Genomic DNA, 19,595 nt, shown 5'->3' on the forward strand with positions numbered 1-19,595 from the left:
ATTTCTTCACCCTTCTCACTGCCTTGGACAAACTATCACGCGCTTGCTCAGTCATCTCCGTTTTAGACCCTGCATAGCGATATGATGTTGGACATGAGCCTTGCTTCTTTGACTTTGGCACCTCATGAGGGGTTAATGGTTGCTGGCCTGTTGCTAACTCAAAAGGAGTCCAGTCTATTGATGAACTCTTGTGCAAATTGTAACAAAATCGGATCATATCCATCAACCCACCCAATTTCCTTGGTTTGCCGTCACATAATGACGCAAGTACTCTTCTAGCAATGCGTTTATCATCTCCAGGTGACCATCGATTTGGGGGTGATTGCTAGTAGAAACTTTAGTTCAGATCCAAGCAATCCGAACAAGGCAGTCCAAAATCTGCCTGTAAACTGTGAGTCTCTATCACTCACAATATCTTGAGGAAGACCCAAATATTTCACTACGTACTTGAAGAACAGATCCCCTGCAACGTCTACATTACAAGAATGAGGACAGGGAATGAATGTAGCATAATTCAAAAAACGATCAACGACGACCATTATCGAGCTAAAGCCTTGCACCGTCGGCAGTCCGTTAATAAATTCCATCGACAAGCACTGCCATGGATTTTCTGGAATCGGCAAAGGATGTAGCAATGGTGCTATGCTCCTCCTTTCCGTATTATCTAGTTGACCCACTAAGCATGTCTTTACATACAACTCAACATCTTCTTCCATCTTAGGCCAGTAATAAGAACGAGCTATCAAAGCATGCGTTCGTTCCATGCCTGGATGACCAGCCAAAATAGAATCACGCGTCTCTCTCAGGAGCTCCCTTCTCAATCCACCTGAATTGGGTACATAAATTTTTCCTCCTTTGGCATAGATGACTCCATCATCTATCCAATATCGATGAACGATCCCATCACTGATCTGCTTAGTCGGGCGCACACATGCCTGATCATTCTTCGTCTCTTCTTTGATTCGAGGCAACAACTTTGTCTCAATCGTGGTCAGTGCCGCAACATATTATGCCACCAACTTTCTGCTCAACGCATCTGGCACAGAATTAAGCCGTCCTGGCTTATGCTCGAACTTGTAGTCGAACTCGCTCAAAAAGTCAAGCCACCTTGCTTGTTTTGGCGAAAGTTTCTTTTGGCTGGAAAAGAACGTAATGACCACATTATCTGTCCATATGACGAAATAAGTTCCAAACAGATAATGGCGCCATGTTCTTAGGCAATGTATCACTGCCAACATCTCTTTCTCATGCACAATATATCTCCTTTCAGCATTGTTAAGCTTACGACTCTCATAAGCTACCGGACGGCCATCTTGCACCAAGACTCCCCTTAGAGCCCTGTCTGAAGCATCAGTGTTCACTTCAAATGGTATATCGACGCTAGGCAAGCGAAGAACTGATTCTGTCGAGACTGCTTCCTTTAATGGATCGAAGGACCGCTGACACTCGTCAGTCCATGCCCATGATTTGTCCTTCCTCAACAAATCTGTCAAAGGAGATACTTTCTTTTAATAACCAACTATAAAGCGCCGGTAATAGTTAAGTAAATCCAAGAAAGAACGAAGCTCTCCTAGCTTCTTTGGCTCAGGCCAATCTATAATGGCCTCTACCTTTTTCTGGTTTATATGCACGCACCCTTGCGATATCACATGGCCAAGAAAAGTAATTGTGGTCTGGAAAAACTCACACTTTTTCTTCTTCACATACAAACTTGCCTCCTTAAGTTTGGAAAATACTTTGCGAAGATGCATCGCATGCTCTTCCAAAGTCTCGCTGTAAATAACTATGTCGTCCAGGTATACTACTACAAAGCGGTCAATATACTCAGCCAACACATTATTCATCAGGTTGCAAAATATTGCAGAAGCATTCGTCAAGCCGAATGGCATTACACGGTACGCATATGAGCCATACCTGGTTACCATTGCAGTCTTTGGTTCATCTCTTTCTGCTATGTGCACTTGGTAATAACCTGAGCGCAAATCCAACTTGGCGAAGAACTTGGCCTTTGCTAATCTATCAAACAAGTCTGCCACTATTGAAAGTAGGTACTTTTTCTTCACAATTAGCTTATTCAAAGCCCTATATCCTACACACATATGAAGCGAGCCATCTTGCTTCTTTTGGAACAGATTTTGTTAGGGTGCCGGCCTTAAACTCGTCATAAGACCATGGGTAGAACTCAACTCAAAAACTGGTTGACTAGATGAGGGATCCCATTGATTTATAAACTACCCAATTAAGCCCTATCTACCAATGTGGGACTAAGGTCCCAACATCCCACCACGCTTCCAGACCCAACGCCCTCGTTGGCCCACTCTATCGACACTGACCCGGCGGTAGCCCTTTCCTTATGGCGGCTCCACTCGACTATCAGTATTCAATGCGGTGACAACTACGCCCATACATAGGTACCCCTACACCTTAATCCAGCCTATAGGTCACACCTTCCGTGGAGCGGGTATGGGTCGTGGTGGTTGGCTCTGATACCAAATGTTAGGGTACCGACCCTAAACTCGTCATAGGCCCATGGGTAGAACTCAACTCGAAAACCGGTTAACTAGAAGAGGGATCCCATTGACTTATAAACTACCCAATTAAGCCCTATCTACCAATGTGGGACTAAGGTCCTAACAGATTTGGAGCACCAAATGGAGCTTTAGACGGTTGTATATAACCTGCCTCCAGCAGTTCAGAAATCTTCTTCCGCATTTCCTCAAGTTCTAGAGGTAACATACGATATGGTGCTTGCGCAGGTGGCCTCACCTATGTTACCAACTCAATCATATGATCGATCCTACGCTGCGGTGGTAGTGTCTTAGGAAGTTCTGCAGGCATCGTATCTGCAAACTCTTATAAGACCTCAGATATTTCATCCTCAACTTCTACTACTTTTCCTGGTTTGATCTCAACCAACACGCCTAGGAAAGTAGTCAAGCCTTTGCACATACCTTCGTTCACCTGAATCGCAGACAAACATGGCTTAAGTGTCTTGTCTAGTTCACTTTGCCTCACCATAGAGACAAAACATAGGTATTGAGGGTGTTGTATCAATAACCCATTTCTATGAGGAAGTGGCGACGCCTTCGCTCCACAAAAGAAATCCATGCTCAATACAAGGTCATAATCATCCATGACCATCACTAGAAATCTAGTTTTCCTTTCCATTTTCCAACTTGAACATCTTCATTGCAAACTTTCCCTCGACTGGTTAGTGGTTTTGCGTTAACAACTTTGATGGTGCTAGCCGCGCTAGTAACTATTAAGTTCAATTCCAAGCCAACGTCTGGATAAATAAAGGACTTTGTAGCACCGGTATCAGCCATCGCTAATACCCATTCTCCATTGATCTTCACATCAATATACATCAGTCCATAAGACATTTTCTTCTTGGTGTGTGCCTTACTCCCTAGTAAGCAGCTGATGTTGCGTTGTTGGCCCATGCCAACATCATGCTGAGCCTTCCCAGCATCGTGATGTGTCTTATCAGCACTTGGAGCTTCTTTGGTACCCTTAGTGTAGTTCTGATATGTAGAACACCTCCTTTCACCCCCATCAAGTTGTTCCGAGTACATCCTTCGTGTCTGACTATTGCTTGTAGATTCTTGGATATAGGGTTCACATACCTTTAATGCTAACCTTTGGCATGATCTTCACCCCATCCTTTCTATGCCTTGTATTCTCTGTGTGGATCCTTCACTTCAAATACAATTCACGACCAACTTCAAGAACAACAACTAAATCAATCAACCTTCTATATTCCAACGTGAACAGAGAGACCCTTAATCAGGGATCTGATTCCCGAATTGTCACAGGTCCGCACTACCCAAATCCAACAGTCAACCTTGACAATGGCACTATGCTCCACATCACAATTCAACCAACTCGCAGTTAGCCAATTTCTTCACTTCTTGGCTAAAACTCTATTCAACCCATACTATACATAGGTTTTGCTCGCAAATATTTGCAAGCCAACAAATCAATACACACACTCTGCTTGATGCATAAAACAGTAAGCCAAAACAAGGGATAAATGCACCAACAGAACTTAGTTTTAATCTTGGCCGAACCCTTATTATTACTTCACACTTAGGGTTACACAACTCTTCTTGTTCCTGACACCCAATCCCTTCACAAGATCAGGCTTATATAGCCTTACAAAACTATATACAAATAACTGTCAGCCAGTTACAGATTTACTTTACACAAGGCAGTTGGCCAACCGTGCCAACTTGCCTAACTCCTTTCCTAAAGCCAACCAAACAGTTTCTAGCCTCATAAAGCAAACATTCCTTCCGTGTAACCAACTCATAACCGTCAAACCCATGAGCCTGACACATATCATCTAGCCTTGTTGCACAAAGATTGAATTCACCAGCCAAAGTCCCGCAATCATTGCTCGCTGATGATGCAAGTCTTGCTTGCATGCCTGCACGCCACATGCATACCGATTATTTGCCAAACTCATTTGGCATCTCTTAATGCTAATCTCGCATCATTTGCCATACAAACCCAGTTTGGCACATGTCATTGCCTAGTTGCAGCTCAGAATGTGCCACCGCATTTCTGGCATGTGCCATGTTGCCAATAACGCACAACTATTGCGCATTATTACTAGGCCGCTTGACAAGCCGGTCATACTAGGCTCATATATGGATGCTGATAATACTATGGATCATGCCATCTTGCTGGTTCGTATTCAGGTTGAAGAATACTCCGAGCTGATTTTGGATGGGCAACATGAGCCTTAGATGCTAAAGGGGGGCCCCTCCTTGCGGCTTTGATGCGGATGAGACACTAAGGTACCACATCTTTTTGTTGACTCTGTCACTGTCGAACTTAGTACCAGCATGTTCAAGTGAAGGCAATCAGTGCTTGTCCATAAACTGGAGAGCTCAAGATATTAGATTCTTCCTTCATGCGAGGATACTGAGCTTATGCATGATTGACAAGCACACTACATGGTCGTTTCCTACTACAGTTTGCAGTTACTTATGAAGATATCTTGCTACACTGTCCAGTGTTTGGATAATTTAGATAACTATTGACATTTTCAGAAAAAGGAAAAAAAAAACTTTACATTGCAACTTCAAAGATCATCTGTTTATTAACAAAACGGAATATCAACAATGACCGACTTTTCTTTTCACATGACATAAAACATTGGAATAAATTTATTTCACAGCTTAAATACATGCATACATACAAGCAATCTGGTAACAACAACACAAAGAAAATAACACGGTTGCACCATCAAGATTCAAAAACCTTTCCGAAGTTAACAGCACATTGTTGCTCCCCATCAGCGCAACCTGGATTTCACATTTCATCATGCCAAAACAAATTTTGCTTCGCATCACAGAGTTCTGTTCCGTTTTGCGTCACTTGCTGCCATTTCTAGGTCACCCATGAAAAAGAGAATTTTGTCAAGAATACCCAGACACGGTTGATCTTCCTCAAATGATCCTTCACTGGTGACCCGACCTCTTTTACATTTGGAGTGATCATTCGCATCTTTTTCATCATTCCTCGAACCCAAATACCTTTGGATCTCACCTTGGCGAACAAGATAATAGTCACCACCTTCTCTGATGATCTTCAGTCCCCTGAAATACATAGGGGAAGCAAGATTACCCCTGTGATTAGACATACTGACACACAATAACAAAAACATACAGACAAAGAATATGTGAATCCAAGTTTAAAGAAGTCAAACTATATTCTGAAATGACAAACATTAAAAGTTTCAACTTACAATCCAACTCTATCACAGCGATCCTGAACTTCGTACACATTTTTCCATGTTTTGGATTCAGTAGGGGCATAAAATGCTGCTTGATCATCTCCCCACCTCTCCTTGAATAAATTGCACCATAGAATGTTCTGGGATGCCAAGTGCTTCCATTTCCTGCTAACTGAAAAACAACTAGTAGCCTTAAATACTGAACCTGAGTCTATCTGCTAATGAGGCTTCACCTTTTAATCTGATTTTTCCAAACATTTTCTGAACTCTTAAACATTTGCACATGCTTGAAACACAAACTAACCCTCATGAACTTCAAGGGATGAATCCAAAATAACACAGGTTCGTCCAAAATAAAAGGTCCTTTTTGTCCATCTTATTTTTCAATTACAGTTCTACTTTCTAACAAGACATAATCCTATTATCAAAAAAGTAATAATATTAGTGGTTTATTCAGGTCAAGCAAATTGGAATATCTGAGATGAAATTGAAGAATTACAGGGAAACTCAATAGACCCGTGAGGTTCCAGATTGGAAGCTAGTAACCTTCTACTCTAACACAAAAGAAGAAATTTTGGAACAGTCTAATGGTCACATGGATGAATTATGTGTCAAGTCTATCAAATTACCAATCATATATTCGTAAAATCTGTCTTCTCTGGACAAGCATAATTCAACTGAACCATCTCAGTTTTCTACACAGAAATGAAAACCTATATATCGAAATTCAAAAAGTCGATCACATCTCATAAACTTAAGAATTAACAATTAGATATCTCCATGATATCTAATTTAACAATTAGATATCTCCATGATACAAAATTTAAGAAGACAAGTCTGTAATACTGGTATAGGATTGAATTACCGTGTTGAGCTGTTGCAAGACTTTGATGATTTAAAAAACAAAAAATCTTCAAACACAAATCTGTTGGTAATCCTTCCATTTTGTTTTACAAAATTCAACTTTCTGAAGTGAAGAGAAAATAGATTCATCTCAGATATTCCAACTTTCTGAAGAGAAGATGAAATGAATAAAATAGATTCCTGTTGACGTGAGAAGAGAAAAAAATATATGGCTAGCTGTGCGACACGCCTAGTCTCACGTGTGAGATGCTGATTTACCGGGTTTTTTTTTTCATGCCTTACCGGGAATTTTAATGTGTGAAAAATGAAGAGAAACGCAACGGATTCCCAGATCATTTTACTAGCGTATTTGCAATTTCTCCCCCCAGCAAGTTTCAGCAAATAACATTAGGTGCTGTGAGCTCAGAGCAACTGCACTGGACGACTAAACCCAAATTTGATGTCGAGTGGGCTGGTGTAATGGGACGGAGCATCGATCAAAATTTGATCAAAGAGTAAAACTCGGACCAAATTTGGTCGGCGATTAAGACCAAATCCAAATATAGTCGGGGGTTTATATAATGTCCGTCTACCCGACGGGCGTTGGTATAATGTCCGCCTGTAGCCGCGCGTTCGTAAAGTTAACGCCTGATGCAGGGCGTTGGTATAATGTCCGCCTGGATGGGGGCGTTGGTATAATGTCCGCCTGAATGGGGCGTTGGTATAATCAACGCCTGGCATGGGGCGTTGGTATAATGTCCGCCTGGATGGGGCGTTGGTATAATCAACGCCGGACACCAAATTTGAATGGGGCGTTGATATAGTCATGAACCCAAATTTGAAAAGTTTACAAAACTTTGGTTGGGGCGTTGTCTTTATCAACGCCCCATTTTTTTTTTTTTTTTTTTTTTGAACTCGGGCCAACGTATAATCTCCGTCCCACACACCAGGCGTTGCTATAGTTCACGCCCCATACAGGCGTTGTCTTTATCAACGCCCCATACCAGGCGTTATCTTTATCAACGCCCCATGCCAGGCGTAATCTTTATCTACGATGGACGATGAAGCGGACTTTATATCAACGCGCGACCAAATTTACTCGTCACCCGCTACGTCACAGGACGGACTAAACCCAAATTTGATCTTTTCTTTTAGTCTTTGGTCTTTAGTTATGCTCGCACCACTGTGGACGCTCTCAGAGTCAAATAAAATATAGAGGAACGTTTTGTTGTAGTAACTTTCTACACAGCCAAAGATTTTTCGGGTTGGCAGAATAAAGACCGAAAAAATTCATTTGAATTTTGCTTTTATTTATGTCTCGCATAAGGAAAAGAAAGACAAAAAAACTTATCCTCATTTTACATCCCACTTAAAGGGAGGACAAAGCAGACTGAATCAAACTTGCCATGTTGCTTCTCAATCCCAAAATTGTCTTTCCTAAGTATCTACATATGCCTGTATCTCCTACATCATGTTCAGAACCATCTAGCATTTGCATATGCCCTTCCAAGTACTTCCTGAGACTGGCATCAACAATGTTAATGACACTGATGATAGTGGTTGTGTGCATGAATTGGTTAACAAGGAATCCTGCTAAAACCGGTTGCTTACCCTTCACAAGCTCTGAAACAAAACATGGAAATAGAACTGTTCTGAAAACAGTCGAGTCATTTTCTTCAGATCTACTTTTTTGTCTCTCTCTAGATTTGAGCTCTGATAATCGAGTTGCCTGACAAAGATGAGAAAAACGTCCAGCAGAGTAACATACGTAAGAGAAAGTAGCACGGTATTTAGGGTTTGAGGCGATGGTTGAGATAGTTCCTGACGACAAAAAGAGGCTAAAAAGTTCAAAGTCTCCGCCAGTTTTACTCAAGGACCCTTGTGTCAACCTAACATCCAGTTCATCTAAGCACTGTAAATGAATGGCTTGGTATGGCAGTAAAAGAACTAGTTTCAGAGCAACAACACAATCTATGCCAAGAAGAAGCTGAGCCAAGCTTTGTGCATCTCCCTCATCCAACAAGATGACATTAGATTTTGACAGGGATTGATCAATCACCTTCAAAATGTCAGCAAATTGATTTAACGAGAGAAATTTCTTCATAACTACCATCCAACAACTATGAAGGGGATGAACCGAAAGAGCTTCCTCATTCTCATCTTTTCTTAAAACAGGTTGTTCCTCCTGAAAGCTTTCCCATCCTTCATCCCACTCATCACCGCTCCAACTTCCCTTTCCAACTTCAGACTCTTCACCTGGGTTTTTTTCTTCTAAAACTTCTTCTACAATTCTCTCTCTAGCGAAAAGTCCCTCCCATTCTTCTAAAATATGTTGCAGAGCTTCGAAATGGGTTTCACTTTTAGCAACTTCAGATAAACTCATGAAGCAAGTTACAGCAGATTCAAGGTTCAACAGATCATCTGGAAGAATCTCGACACTTGGTGAAATTTTTGCTGCAAGTCGAGTCGATTTAAGGGCAACTAAGTTGCTGGTAAACCTGTTCGCTGAATCGGGTTGATTTGATGCTGTTTGATCGGAAGCCTGGTGACTAATTATAGAACAGCATGATTCATCCCAACCTTCCCATGGTTCAATATTGGAAAGCAGATCAGCCGGAAGACCCCTCAGATTTCTTCCTGTGATGGACTGCAAAACTTCTAGTGCATAAACCCTGAGATGACTTTGCAACTGCATGTTATCAGAGAATGTTCCTAGTTTTTTCCAAACTGCATACCTGACCAATTTCAGAGCCTCCAGATCACCCTCCAATCTACTGAGAGTTGAAAGCAAATGATGCAAGTTCTGGCGATCCCAAGACTCGCTTTCCAAGTTAAGCAACATTGAATCTAATATATTTCCATAAAGATGGGGAAGATCCAATGCACCATCTACACTTCGTCTACCTTTTAACTCTAATCCTGAATTGGTCAGATAAAGGCCTTTAGCTTCAGTAAATACAAGGGAAATGGATTTAAACCCACAACCAGAAACCACCATAGATTTGCAGAGTCCGAGAGCTTCACTAGGAAAACCACCCAAGCCATGTCTCGCATAATTTGAGATACTGTTCCAACCTTGATCCACAAAAATTTTATCCTCCATTAGAAGTTCTATGAAAACCTTGAGACACTGCGATAGGGTTTCTGCATTGACCTTGACGACCTTTCCTTCAACATTGTCATAAGATATACTATCATGAACATCATTAGCCAGACTAATCCAGAACTTCAGAAGTGATATAAGGCAATCTAGCCACTCGGAGTCGCCGCCAGGTAGACTCTCAGAAGAAAAGTCAACTGGGAGACTTGACATGTAGTACTGCTGCGTAATGTCAAACACATCTTCCTGTGACATTGCTCTAACGTAGTTCCTGACACAACTATAATTCTGCTCAAGTTCACTAAGAAATCCATGGAAATTTTCTGGACTTGAAAAATCTATATTTGCTCTGAAATCAGTCATAAAACTTGTCAGGAGAGTTAATACATAATGTCTGTAAACAGATTTCCTTGATATCAGACCCTTAAGTTCGGAATCAGGAAAGACGCCAACAAGATTTCCCACCATTTCTGCCAATGCTTCAACAGTATTTTCATCAATGTTACTGTAGACTTCTTCATTAAAATAACTAGCATTCAAACCACCTAACACTGTGATGTTTTTAAAGTTCAAGCTTTTGATGAAGGATATTCTTCTGCATTCTTGGTCAAGAGTCTTATAAAATTCGGCTAACTGCATATAAAGTATATTTGTCGGGTCAGATTCAGATTGTAAATCTACCAGCCGCTCCTCGGTATCTATTAAATGTGAGTAGCACTCAGAGAGAAGGATGAATATGTAGGAGAGGCGCTCTTTGTTGCAACCATTGATTGCAGGGTAAACATTGGACGATATGGTGCCAATTAATGCAGCGGCACAAGAAAGAATTTCCGTTTTCTGGTCTGAAATTTCTGAGATGATTTCACTGTTTGACCAAACTTCAGAAACAAGGGCAGAACAGAGATATCCCAACAGCACCTGTGAGATAGAAAATAGTTTTTCAAGGCATTAGCGGTAATGATAGATAGATAGATAGATAGATAGATAGATAGATAGATAGATAGATAGATAGATAGATAGATAGATAGATAGATAGATAGATAGATAGATAGATAGATAGATAGATAGATAGATAGATAGATAGATAGATAGATAGATAGATAGATAGATAGATAGATAGATAGATAGATAGATAGATAGATAGATAGATAGATAGATAGATAGATAGATAGATAGATAGATAGATAGATAGATAGATAGATAGATAGATAGATAGATAGATAGATAGATAGATAGATAGATAGATAGATAGATAGATAGATAGATAGATAGATAGATAGATAGATAGATAGATAGATAGATAGATAGATAGATAGGGAGGGAGGGAGAGAGAGAGAGGACCTCAGAACAATTCAAGCCATACGTGCCAGCTAGTTTTAACACTTCCTTCAAACCGGGTTTTTTCTCTACTTTCACACCATCAATCAAGGAGGACACAACATTCTCAATGTATTTGTTGTCTCCTGACAAAAATCGTGCAATGTCTACTCCAGGCACTATTTTCTCCAGATTTTTTGATTGATCTGTAAACAGTTTCTGCTCTTCTAGTTTTGACTTCCATTCCCTCCAAAATGTGGATTGAACTTTTCCATCCGTTGTATCTGATTCACAGAAATCAGAAAAAGAAAACAAAAAACTCATAAAGAAACAGAAAAGGTCCTATTCTTAGGTTAAAAAGAAGAGGCAATAGACAACTAGAAGGAACACCTCAGATTCTAATGGATTTATACTTGGGAGGGTTGAATTCTCCTCAATCGTGTTAAACCATATACCTGGACTCAGTGGCAAGTGTTTCTCTTGAAATGTGCATAACAACAGCTCCCTTCTCTTAGCAGGATTTGCATGATGGGCACCAGAGTTGTTTAATGAACCGTACGCCATACCCATGTTCATGATGCTACAGATCTCTTGATAGGCTTCCCTTGATTTAAGCTGCCCCTCTATTATTTCCACTCCAAGAAAAGCATCCACAAGATTTAAGAGGATGCAGCACCCAAGGAGGTCTTCTTCTTCCGTAACTGGGGACTGCATTATGGATTTTGCTAGAGACGCCATGAAGTCGTCAGTTGGAGCGATATCATTTCTTGCCAACCAAGATAAAATAGTCAGTATACATTGTGTTCTAACAGTTGTACACCGCCTCCTAACAGCAGGCTTTGGTTCAGAGGCCGTCTTTTTTCCACACTCCTCTTTCCTACTCAGCTCGATCATCCATGGTAGCTGTAAAGCAGCAAATGACAAAACTTTTCCATTCTCCAGAAGAGAGTCCCATCTGTTACCATCCTCAACAGATAAATCTTTTGCAATAGTGGACAGAAGGTTCTTGATTTCTCGCAGATTAATTTCTTGATCATCATAATTTTCCGCTTCTGCCGAGCAATCGTTCATATTCGCTATATCTTGGTTGCTGTGAACTGGATGTGACAGTAAGGAACCCTGAACAGAAACATTTGGAGGAGTTGTTCCTGATAACTTTGCAAGTGTCTCACATTGATTTTGCATATCCAAATCTTTCCATGCATGAAGAAGCTCACTGATAGACTCCTCATCACAATGACACAAAGAAAACCCTAAAAGCTGCTTTCGTGAGCTACTATCCATGTTATCAAGGAAAGGACCCCTTGCTATTGCAGCACATAAGTCCCAAATAGACCCATGTCCTTTCTTTGCTAAAATAAGACAAAGATCAAAGGCCAGCTGTAGATCACCAGCTGCTGCGGCTTCTCTTGCCACTGCTTCTTGCACAGCTGCTATGTCTTCTTGGGAGTGTAATCCGAGAAGGTTGGCTATTTCGATGAGTTCATCTACGTTAAGATAAGCTCCAATTTGAGTGGTAATTACCTTATTTATGATTTCCATTGGATTTTTTATTTGCCTAAACTCCACCGGAAGAACAGTTACTCCTAGATTTGGAAGTTTGACTGTGAGTGCATCAACAACATCAGCTTCAGCTTTGACATTTCTGCTATTTGGAAAGATGTTTAAGCACTCTTTGGCCTTCCAGATCTGGATGAAGCATCATAACATTTCTCTTACGATCAAACAGAGGGGGAAAAAATAGAAGAAGAAGAAGAAGAAGAAAAGATAGAGAAAAAATAACTAAGATTATAGTGCTGAAAGCTTCTTTGGGAGTAAGATTAACTTACAAATATAAAGTTAGTATAGATAGTGTTAAGGGAAGGGAGACACGGGGACGAGTAAATTAACGTGTTAATTGGGGTACAGGACCATTTCAAAGATGTCTGTAGTTTTTTAGGCAAGTATGATTTCCTTAAAAAAAAAGGACCTTCATATACAGCAATAGATGCTTGACATTTTTCTGATCTATATTAAATCAAAATATTTTTATCTCTTTCAACAGGTGTGTAACTAAAAAGGATGAACACTTATCTACGAACAAAATCTAGTGCTGATGAATAATAACCTAAAATATGCACACCTACTTCTGAACAAATTTTTGGGTTTGATGAACCGAAATATCAGAAAACGGTATGCAATCAAAAAGATGGCTATTTAAGAATAGAATCTACCGTTTATGAGCAAAATACAATCAGAAATCAAGTACGCACCTACGCACACCTATTTCTGTAACAAAAAACTTGGGCTTGGGATAAAAAAATAACATAAAACAAGTATGCAACCAAAATGATGCATACGTATTGTGATGATAAAGTATCAGAGGACTATTATGAAACTAAATGGATGCGGACCTTCAAATGAATGAAATCCAGTGTTCGTGAATAAAATTACAATATCACGCATGCATATGGTCCTTTAGACTAACATGAAGTTACTTCTGCTTAAAAACTATGTGTGACGTATGGTCCTTGAGCCAGATTTTCTGTAAATTAAGAATGTATTCTAGGAGTAAAAATGGTAAAATACCAAATGGATAAGATTGGTGAGAACAGTCGAGGTTTGCATAAGTTAAGAAACCACAATAAAAGATGATGTTACAATTAAGGATGATTGACGTATTCTAGTTTCTCTTTGTCCCAAGGCAAGGAACTCCCAGTCTCCCAGAATACCAGCTATAAAATATATTAATTATAAAAAAAGATAAACTAGAACAGAAGCAAAATCAGTAAAACGTGATTTCATATAATGATGAGATACAGTTAGAAACTTAACTTTACCAATGCAATCTAAGATTACATGCAAGGAAAGAAAGTAAAATGTGCACTAAAATACTCACCTCGGCACAAGCAAGACTAGAAGCTGAGAAGAAGTATTCCCTTGCAGCTTGAATAACAAGATTTTCAGCCTTTTCTGTTGTCAAACACACTGTACTGGTTCCTTTCAAATAGTTCCTTGCAAGGGAAAATTTCCCAGCTTTTAGCAGTCCTCTACAAAATTCCATCAGCATATATTCTAAGTCCAGAAAAGGAAATGCCTTCTCCTGAAAACATTGCATATCTCGCCAAATGTTTGCCCAATCATTATCCGATCTGCCAGGTTGCCGACGGCCGAATTTAGAGAGAATAAGACGAAGAATCTGTTTTACACCCTTTTCATCTGACTGAGATTCTAGTAAGTACTTAATTGGTTTCGGAACCTGAAATATCAACCCATAAAAAGTTAGAACTTCACACAAAATAATCCATTTCCGGAGATTGGAATATTCCATTCCACACCAAGATGACAAGGAATTACTCTGGTTTTTGATGACTTGAGACTTGTCACAAAGACCAAATGAACAATTGCATATAACACAGCCTTTTCCAACTAAAGAACTGGAGTCCTCAAACGAAAGAGAGTGGATAAAAAGAAACGTAACCTGGTAATATGCCAAGAGTCTCCCTGCGTCAACATGGCCTTCTGCAGCAAGTACTCTTTTCTCTAGGCCACTGACACTTATGCTAGTATCTGCCACACATAACCTTTATTACATCCTTGTACAAAATTCTAAGATTCCGATTCATCACATTCAGAAATAACTCGTAACTTGGCCCAATCAGGCAATTTCAGAAATCTAAATCTTAAAGGTATTTCACAATTTGTTGAGTTTGTCAAGATTAAGTTTGACTTACCTTTGAGTTTTGGAAGCTTTGACAAAATGGACGCCATTGTATTCCATCTATCTGTGAGACTGCACAGATAAATGCACTGCAAGGCACATTCAACAGCTTCGACATCATCGATGAAAATGCTACCAGTTCCAAAATCCCCACAACCATTCTCAATGACAGTCGCACATATATCTAATTTGTTATCAGCAGCTATCTCCTTCAGCCATCTAACCAAAAACGATTCTGTTTGCCTAGCTTCCAGGGGAGGCGCACGGCTCCGCATAAAAGGAATAGCCTTGTCACTCAATCTTTTGTATACCCTATCCTCTTTGACTCTATCAATCATCATTTTAAACTTTTCATAGTCAGATAATTCTTCCCATGAGACAAGACTCATAGTGAAGCTATCTTCCATGTCAGTTTCATCAGAATAAATTAGCTGACATAAACATAAGATCTCCCTATGGTACAGTTGCAACTCCACAATGCCTTTATTACAGGCAAATTCCACCAAAGAAACACTGTTGTCTAGTTGACCACTAGACGTATCAATGTCTCTCGCCCTAGTCTTGTACCACGAGGAAAGTTCATCTACAGACGGCCAAAAATATCCTGGGTTTTTCTTCAGAATGGGTTCAGTTTTGATTGTGATAATATTACCTAGATTGGTAGACAACTCACTAATAAAATTGACCATCTTTTTGCATTCCACCCAATCTTCATCCCTCAAATTAATAGTTGCTGGAGGAGATCTTCCAGGAAGAAGCTGCCCATAGGTTTTAACTGGAATGGTTTCAGGAATAGCAGCCAAAATTTCCAACACAAATGGAGCCAAGGAATATGGATGACGCTTGAAAAGTAGGTTTAAGGCCCCAATTTTTCCACTTTCAGCAAGAGTTACAGCAACTTCGCTGAGAGGTGTAGTTCGGAATTTGTTGTATTCCTGCATCGAAAACCTGAAAATCGAGTTGTATTAGTAAGTAGATATCACGAGATGGATAGGCATAAGCCACTGACTAATCATGTCAAAGAGATGTAAAGTATGATATAATAGACAAATAAGTCAAAACAAATTATTTTCAATTCTGGCACTTCCAACCAGCCCGCGAATATGTTAAAAGCTTGAAGCTAAATGATAACAGAAAACCCAGTTTATTTAACGATGGAGGAGAAACCTATAATAGAGTAGACTATAATGTTATGACATAAAAGGTTAATGTCAACAGTACTAAGACTCTTTGAAACATGCCAAAGCATGAGACTGCAGAAGGAAATCAAATGTACAATTAATTCTGAACCATATTCATATTTAATGCCATGCAGCGATTATTACCTGCCCATGTTTATCCCAACAAAAGTCTCCAACCTGTCTCTATACTGCAATAGGTGAAGCCTGCCCATCCGGAAATCCCAGATTTTACCAGATTCGTTCTCTTCTGATTCCAAAAATTTGTAACTATCTGTAATACGAAGCCCATTAAAAATTAAAGCTTTGGCAGAATCCTCTGTTGGTCCTACCTTTTCTATGCATTCTGACAGTACGAACTCCTTATCCTTGATATTTGACAAGTATCTATTGATTTCATTTGTTCCTCGATCAGAGAGCAACCACTGTGATTTAAGGATTTCATCTTTATCCAGTCCATGGCGTTCAGCAAACTCCATAGCAACCTGATATTGTTGATTGCTTATTAAACTGCTATACATTGCTGAAACAGATCTCTCTGAAAAGGATATCAGGTTCCAACTAAGTTTACCAATGTCTAATTGATTGAGCCTATCCTGAGTGCCCTTGCCCTTCCTTTTATTCTCCATCTCTAAGGTTTCTCTCTCAACATGTGAAGCTCTCTCCTCGCATGATAAACTCTCCAAAACAAAAACACATCCTTGGCATTGTCGCACTCTACCTAGAACAGGCATAGAAAATATTGGCTCACTATCCATAAGTTTCGCACCACTGAGAATGTCGAGCATTGTAACTACACCAGTCAACTTCGCTAGAATAAGAATACTGTCAGACCACCAGGTGAAATCTGCAATGTCGTTCAAGCGATCTCTGCTTCCATCAAAAGTAATGACGGATATAGCATATTGTTCTTCGACTAGGTTAAAAACATCCAGTTTTCCTGTAATATCAAGAGCAGCAATATAATTGCTTTGTGGTGAAATAACCACCTTTGGGTTTGTCAACGGATCTATACAACCTTTCACTGTGGAAAATAAACCTTCAAATTGAGGGCTACAGAACACTAGTCCTGGATTTGAGCTCCCAGTTATACGCCATAAAGAAATACAATACATTCCTGAAAGATGAGAGAGAAACAGCCAGGGTTAGTTGCGTGACAATGCCAAATAACATGTCTGAAACACATGTCAACTCCAAGGAGCTTGAATGGATAAAACATCTATAACAAAAGCCCAGAAGCCTTTTATCCAACGAAGCATACATAGGAAACAAGAAGAAGATCAATTAATAACAATTCGAAGGAGTTATAATCATATAAGACTTGAGTAATCAGCTATACCAGATATATCTCTAGAGTTAACATCATCAGGACAACCAACTACAACCAGCAGTTGGGAGTCCGGATGGTAATCAAGACATGAAATTCCATGGGAGAATTGAGTCTTCAGATTTGAAGTGCGCAAGGATGTAAGAGATTCACTTGGGTCCTGCCTAACATCAACACTATGAAGCAATCCGTCCGAGGTAAGCACACTGAAGCTGCAATGAGACAATATCACCCTCAATCAAGCACAAAAACATAACTTCTATGTACTAACATAGTACATCATTTGCCAATAACTTCCACTATAGTGCAGAAACCTCGATGACTACACCGGTTTTCGTATTTGCCAGTGTTTTTTGTTTTTTTTTTTTTTTTTTTTTTTTTTTTGGGGGGGGGGGGTCATGATAATAGGTGTCTGCAAAGGGAGCTGTGGGAAAATGAACACTTACAAGCAAGATTGCTGGCCATCAAGATCACCCTGAACAATCAGTCCCCTAATAGCCATCGACACTTTTAATTGCTTCTTCGTGATTCTTGATAACTCTTCTCCATTTGATTTAATAAGATGGAATGTATCGGTTTCATCAATAACTCCAAGAACATCATGAATATCTGACCAAGCTCCATATGTGAACGTTGCAAGCTTATTATGACCTGAATGCTTTGTATAGGTTAGAAATTGTAGCATTGAGCATATGAGGAAGAAAATCAATTCAACAATCAACTTTTCTCGAAAACAACTTTAATCTTATCCATTTCAATCAGACTGGGGGCACAACTCTTTTAACAAATAATTCAATGACTCTACAATAAGGTTGGTAGCCAGAGTCTTGTTTACAAGCTAATTCACTGACACCTTAAGATAAATGAGAGCGAATGATCCAATGGAAATATCTTGAAAAAAATCAAAATATCTCAAGTTCGAAAGTACGACAAAGTACCTCAACTCAAGCAGGAAAAAAGAAGAGTTATTTAGTTATAGATTGTGGCAGCCCTAACAAGAAGAAGAGTTATTTAGTCTCCGAAACACTTTGAAAACTTTAAAAAAGACTAGCTTCAACTTTCTTGGATAGCCCACCTCAACGGCTAACTAATCTCTATTTTGATTTTTCAGCATTTCCACTGAATATCATAGTTGTGTAAAATGTCTTGTCAAAAGACCTTCAAATTAAAACAACCAGTATGATAACCTAACGATCTATAGTTACAACTTAAACTTAAATAACATCACTTGTCAGAGAAGAATGAAATCATACCAATAAAAATGCCACAGGGTTCCTTGTAGTCATCATCTTTCCGCAAGATGGTTATTTTGTTTCCAGAAGCTACAGCAACATACTCACCTCCAAAAGATACAAATAAGGACATCCACTTCTTCTGTCTCCTAGGGTTTTTAAGTTCATCCCATTTCTCCTTAAGTCGTTTTACACCTTCGTTTCAATAAATGAGTAGTAATTCGGAATCAACAAAAACGAGTCATGAGATTGTAATAGAAGTGGAGAGTAGTATGTAAAGTTGAGTAAAGTACTAATAAGCCTACCTTGAACAGAAAGCAATGAAAGTAAACCACCTTTAGCACTATCATCTTGCTAGAATTTCCAAGCCCAATAAATCAAGGTGTAATTAGTTTACAAAACCAGGAGAGAAATAAACAACCAGATCAATTCAGGACAAAAATTAAAGAAAAGAGGGATTAATTTGAGCACCTGAAGAGGAGGATAGTTAGAAGAAAATGATCCTTTGGCGTGATGCCGTGTTTCATATAGTACTTCTTGAATTTTATCTCCCATTATCGATTTCGAACAGATGAAACAGAAGCGCTTCAAAAAAAAGCTAGAAAGAAGAAAGAAAAAAGAAGTCTCCAGAAACCCTATCGAAATTCCATGAAGATGAGGGTTCCTGAATGAATGTGTCTGAGAGTGAGATGAGAGTTATGGAGGGTTTTTTTTAGATCATCGTTGGCTTCTTGTACTTGGGTGATCAGATTTAGAATTGAACACCAAAAGAAGTTCTGACGACAATTTCAACGAGAAAGAAAGAAAAGGGGGAATCTAGAATGAGGAGGAGAAAGAATAAAAGAGTTGTAAAACCAGTTAAAACTTAAAAGTTCGGAAGTATCAGTTACATTCCTTTAGGTTCTTACACCTCGTTTACACTCTAATTTGTAAAGCACACATGCAGATGATTCCGCATGATTTGTATAGCGGGGTGATACCAATTGAGTGAGCCGACGGTCACCATCTGTTAACATATTTATTTGTCCTATTTGAATCGTGTGATTCCGAGTCCTTCCAACAAAATCTTTGTGTGTCGTTTCTATTGCACCTCGATCTGAATTAGACCAGAGCAATAATATCTATGAAAACAGAAAAAGTAATTTAGGGGTTACA

The 19,595-nt window shown here is 39.4% G+C and overlaps 2 protein-coding genes across 2 annotated transcripts; both read right to left on the reverse strand.

Moving 5' to 3' along the window:
* Positions 1–5,058: 5,058 nt before the first annotated feature.
* LOC113297694 lies at positions 5,059–6,765 on the reverse strand. The gene is made up of 3 exons (XM_026546257.1): positions 6,609–6,765; positions 5,756–5,915; positions 5,059–5,606 (listed from the first exon to the last, which is right to left on the reverse strand). The coding sequence occupies exons 1-3, from the start codon at positions 6,685–6,687 to the stop codon at positions 5,357–5,359; spliced, it is 489 nt and encodes a 162-aa protein (XP_026402042.1). The 5' UTR covers positions 6,688–6,765; the 3' UTR covers positions 5,059–5,356.
* A 1,099-nt stretch (positions 6,766–7,864) lies between these two features.
* LOC113297695 (MAG2-interacting protein 2-like) lies at positions 7,865–19,256 on the reverse strand. Its single transcript, XM_026546259.1, has 12 exons — positions 18,912–19,256; positions 18,746–18,794; positions 18,462–18,635; positions 17,655–17,859; positions 17,221–17,420; positions 16,029–16,998; positions 14,717–15,651; positions 14,464–14,552; positions 13,882–14,241; positions 11,459–12,692; positions 11,028–11,287; positions 7,865–10,604 (listed from the first exon to the last, which is right to left on the reverse strand). The coding sequence occupies exons 1-12, from the start codon at positions 18,993–18,995 to the stop codon at positions 7,956–7,958; spliced, it is 7,209 nt and encodes a 2,402-aa protein (XP_026402044.1). The 5' UTR covers positions 18,996–19,256; the 3' UTR covers positions 7,865–7,955.
* Between the last annotated feature and the right edge of the window lie 339 nt (positions 19,257–19,595).

This window comes from Papaver somniferum, chromosome 7 (assembly GCF_003573695.1).
Source record: "Papaver somniferum cultivar HN1 chromosome 7, ASM357369v1, whole genome shotgun sequence".
NCBI lineage: Eukaryota > Viridiplantae > Streptophyta > Magnoliopsida > Ranunculales > Papaveraceae > Papaver > Papaver somniferum.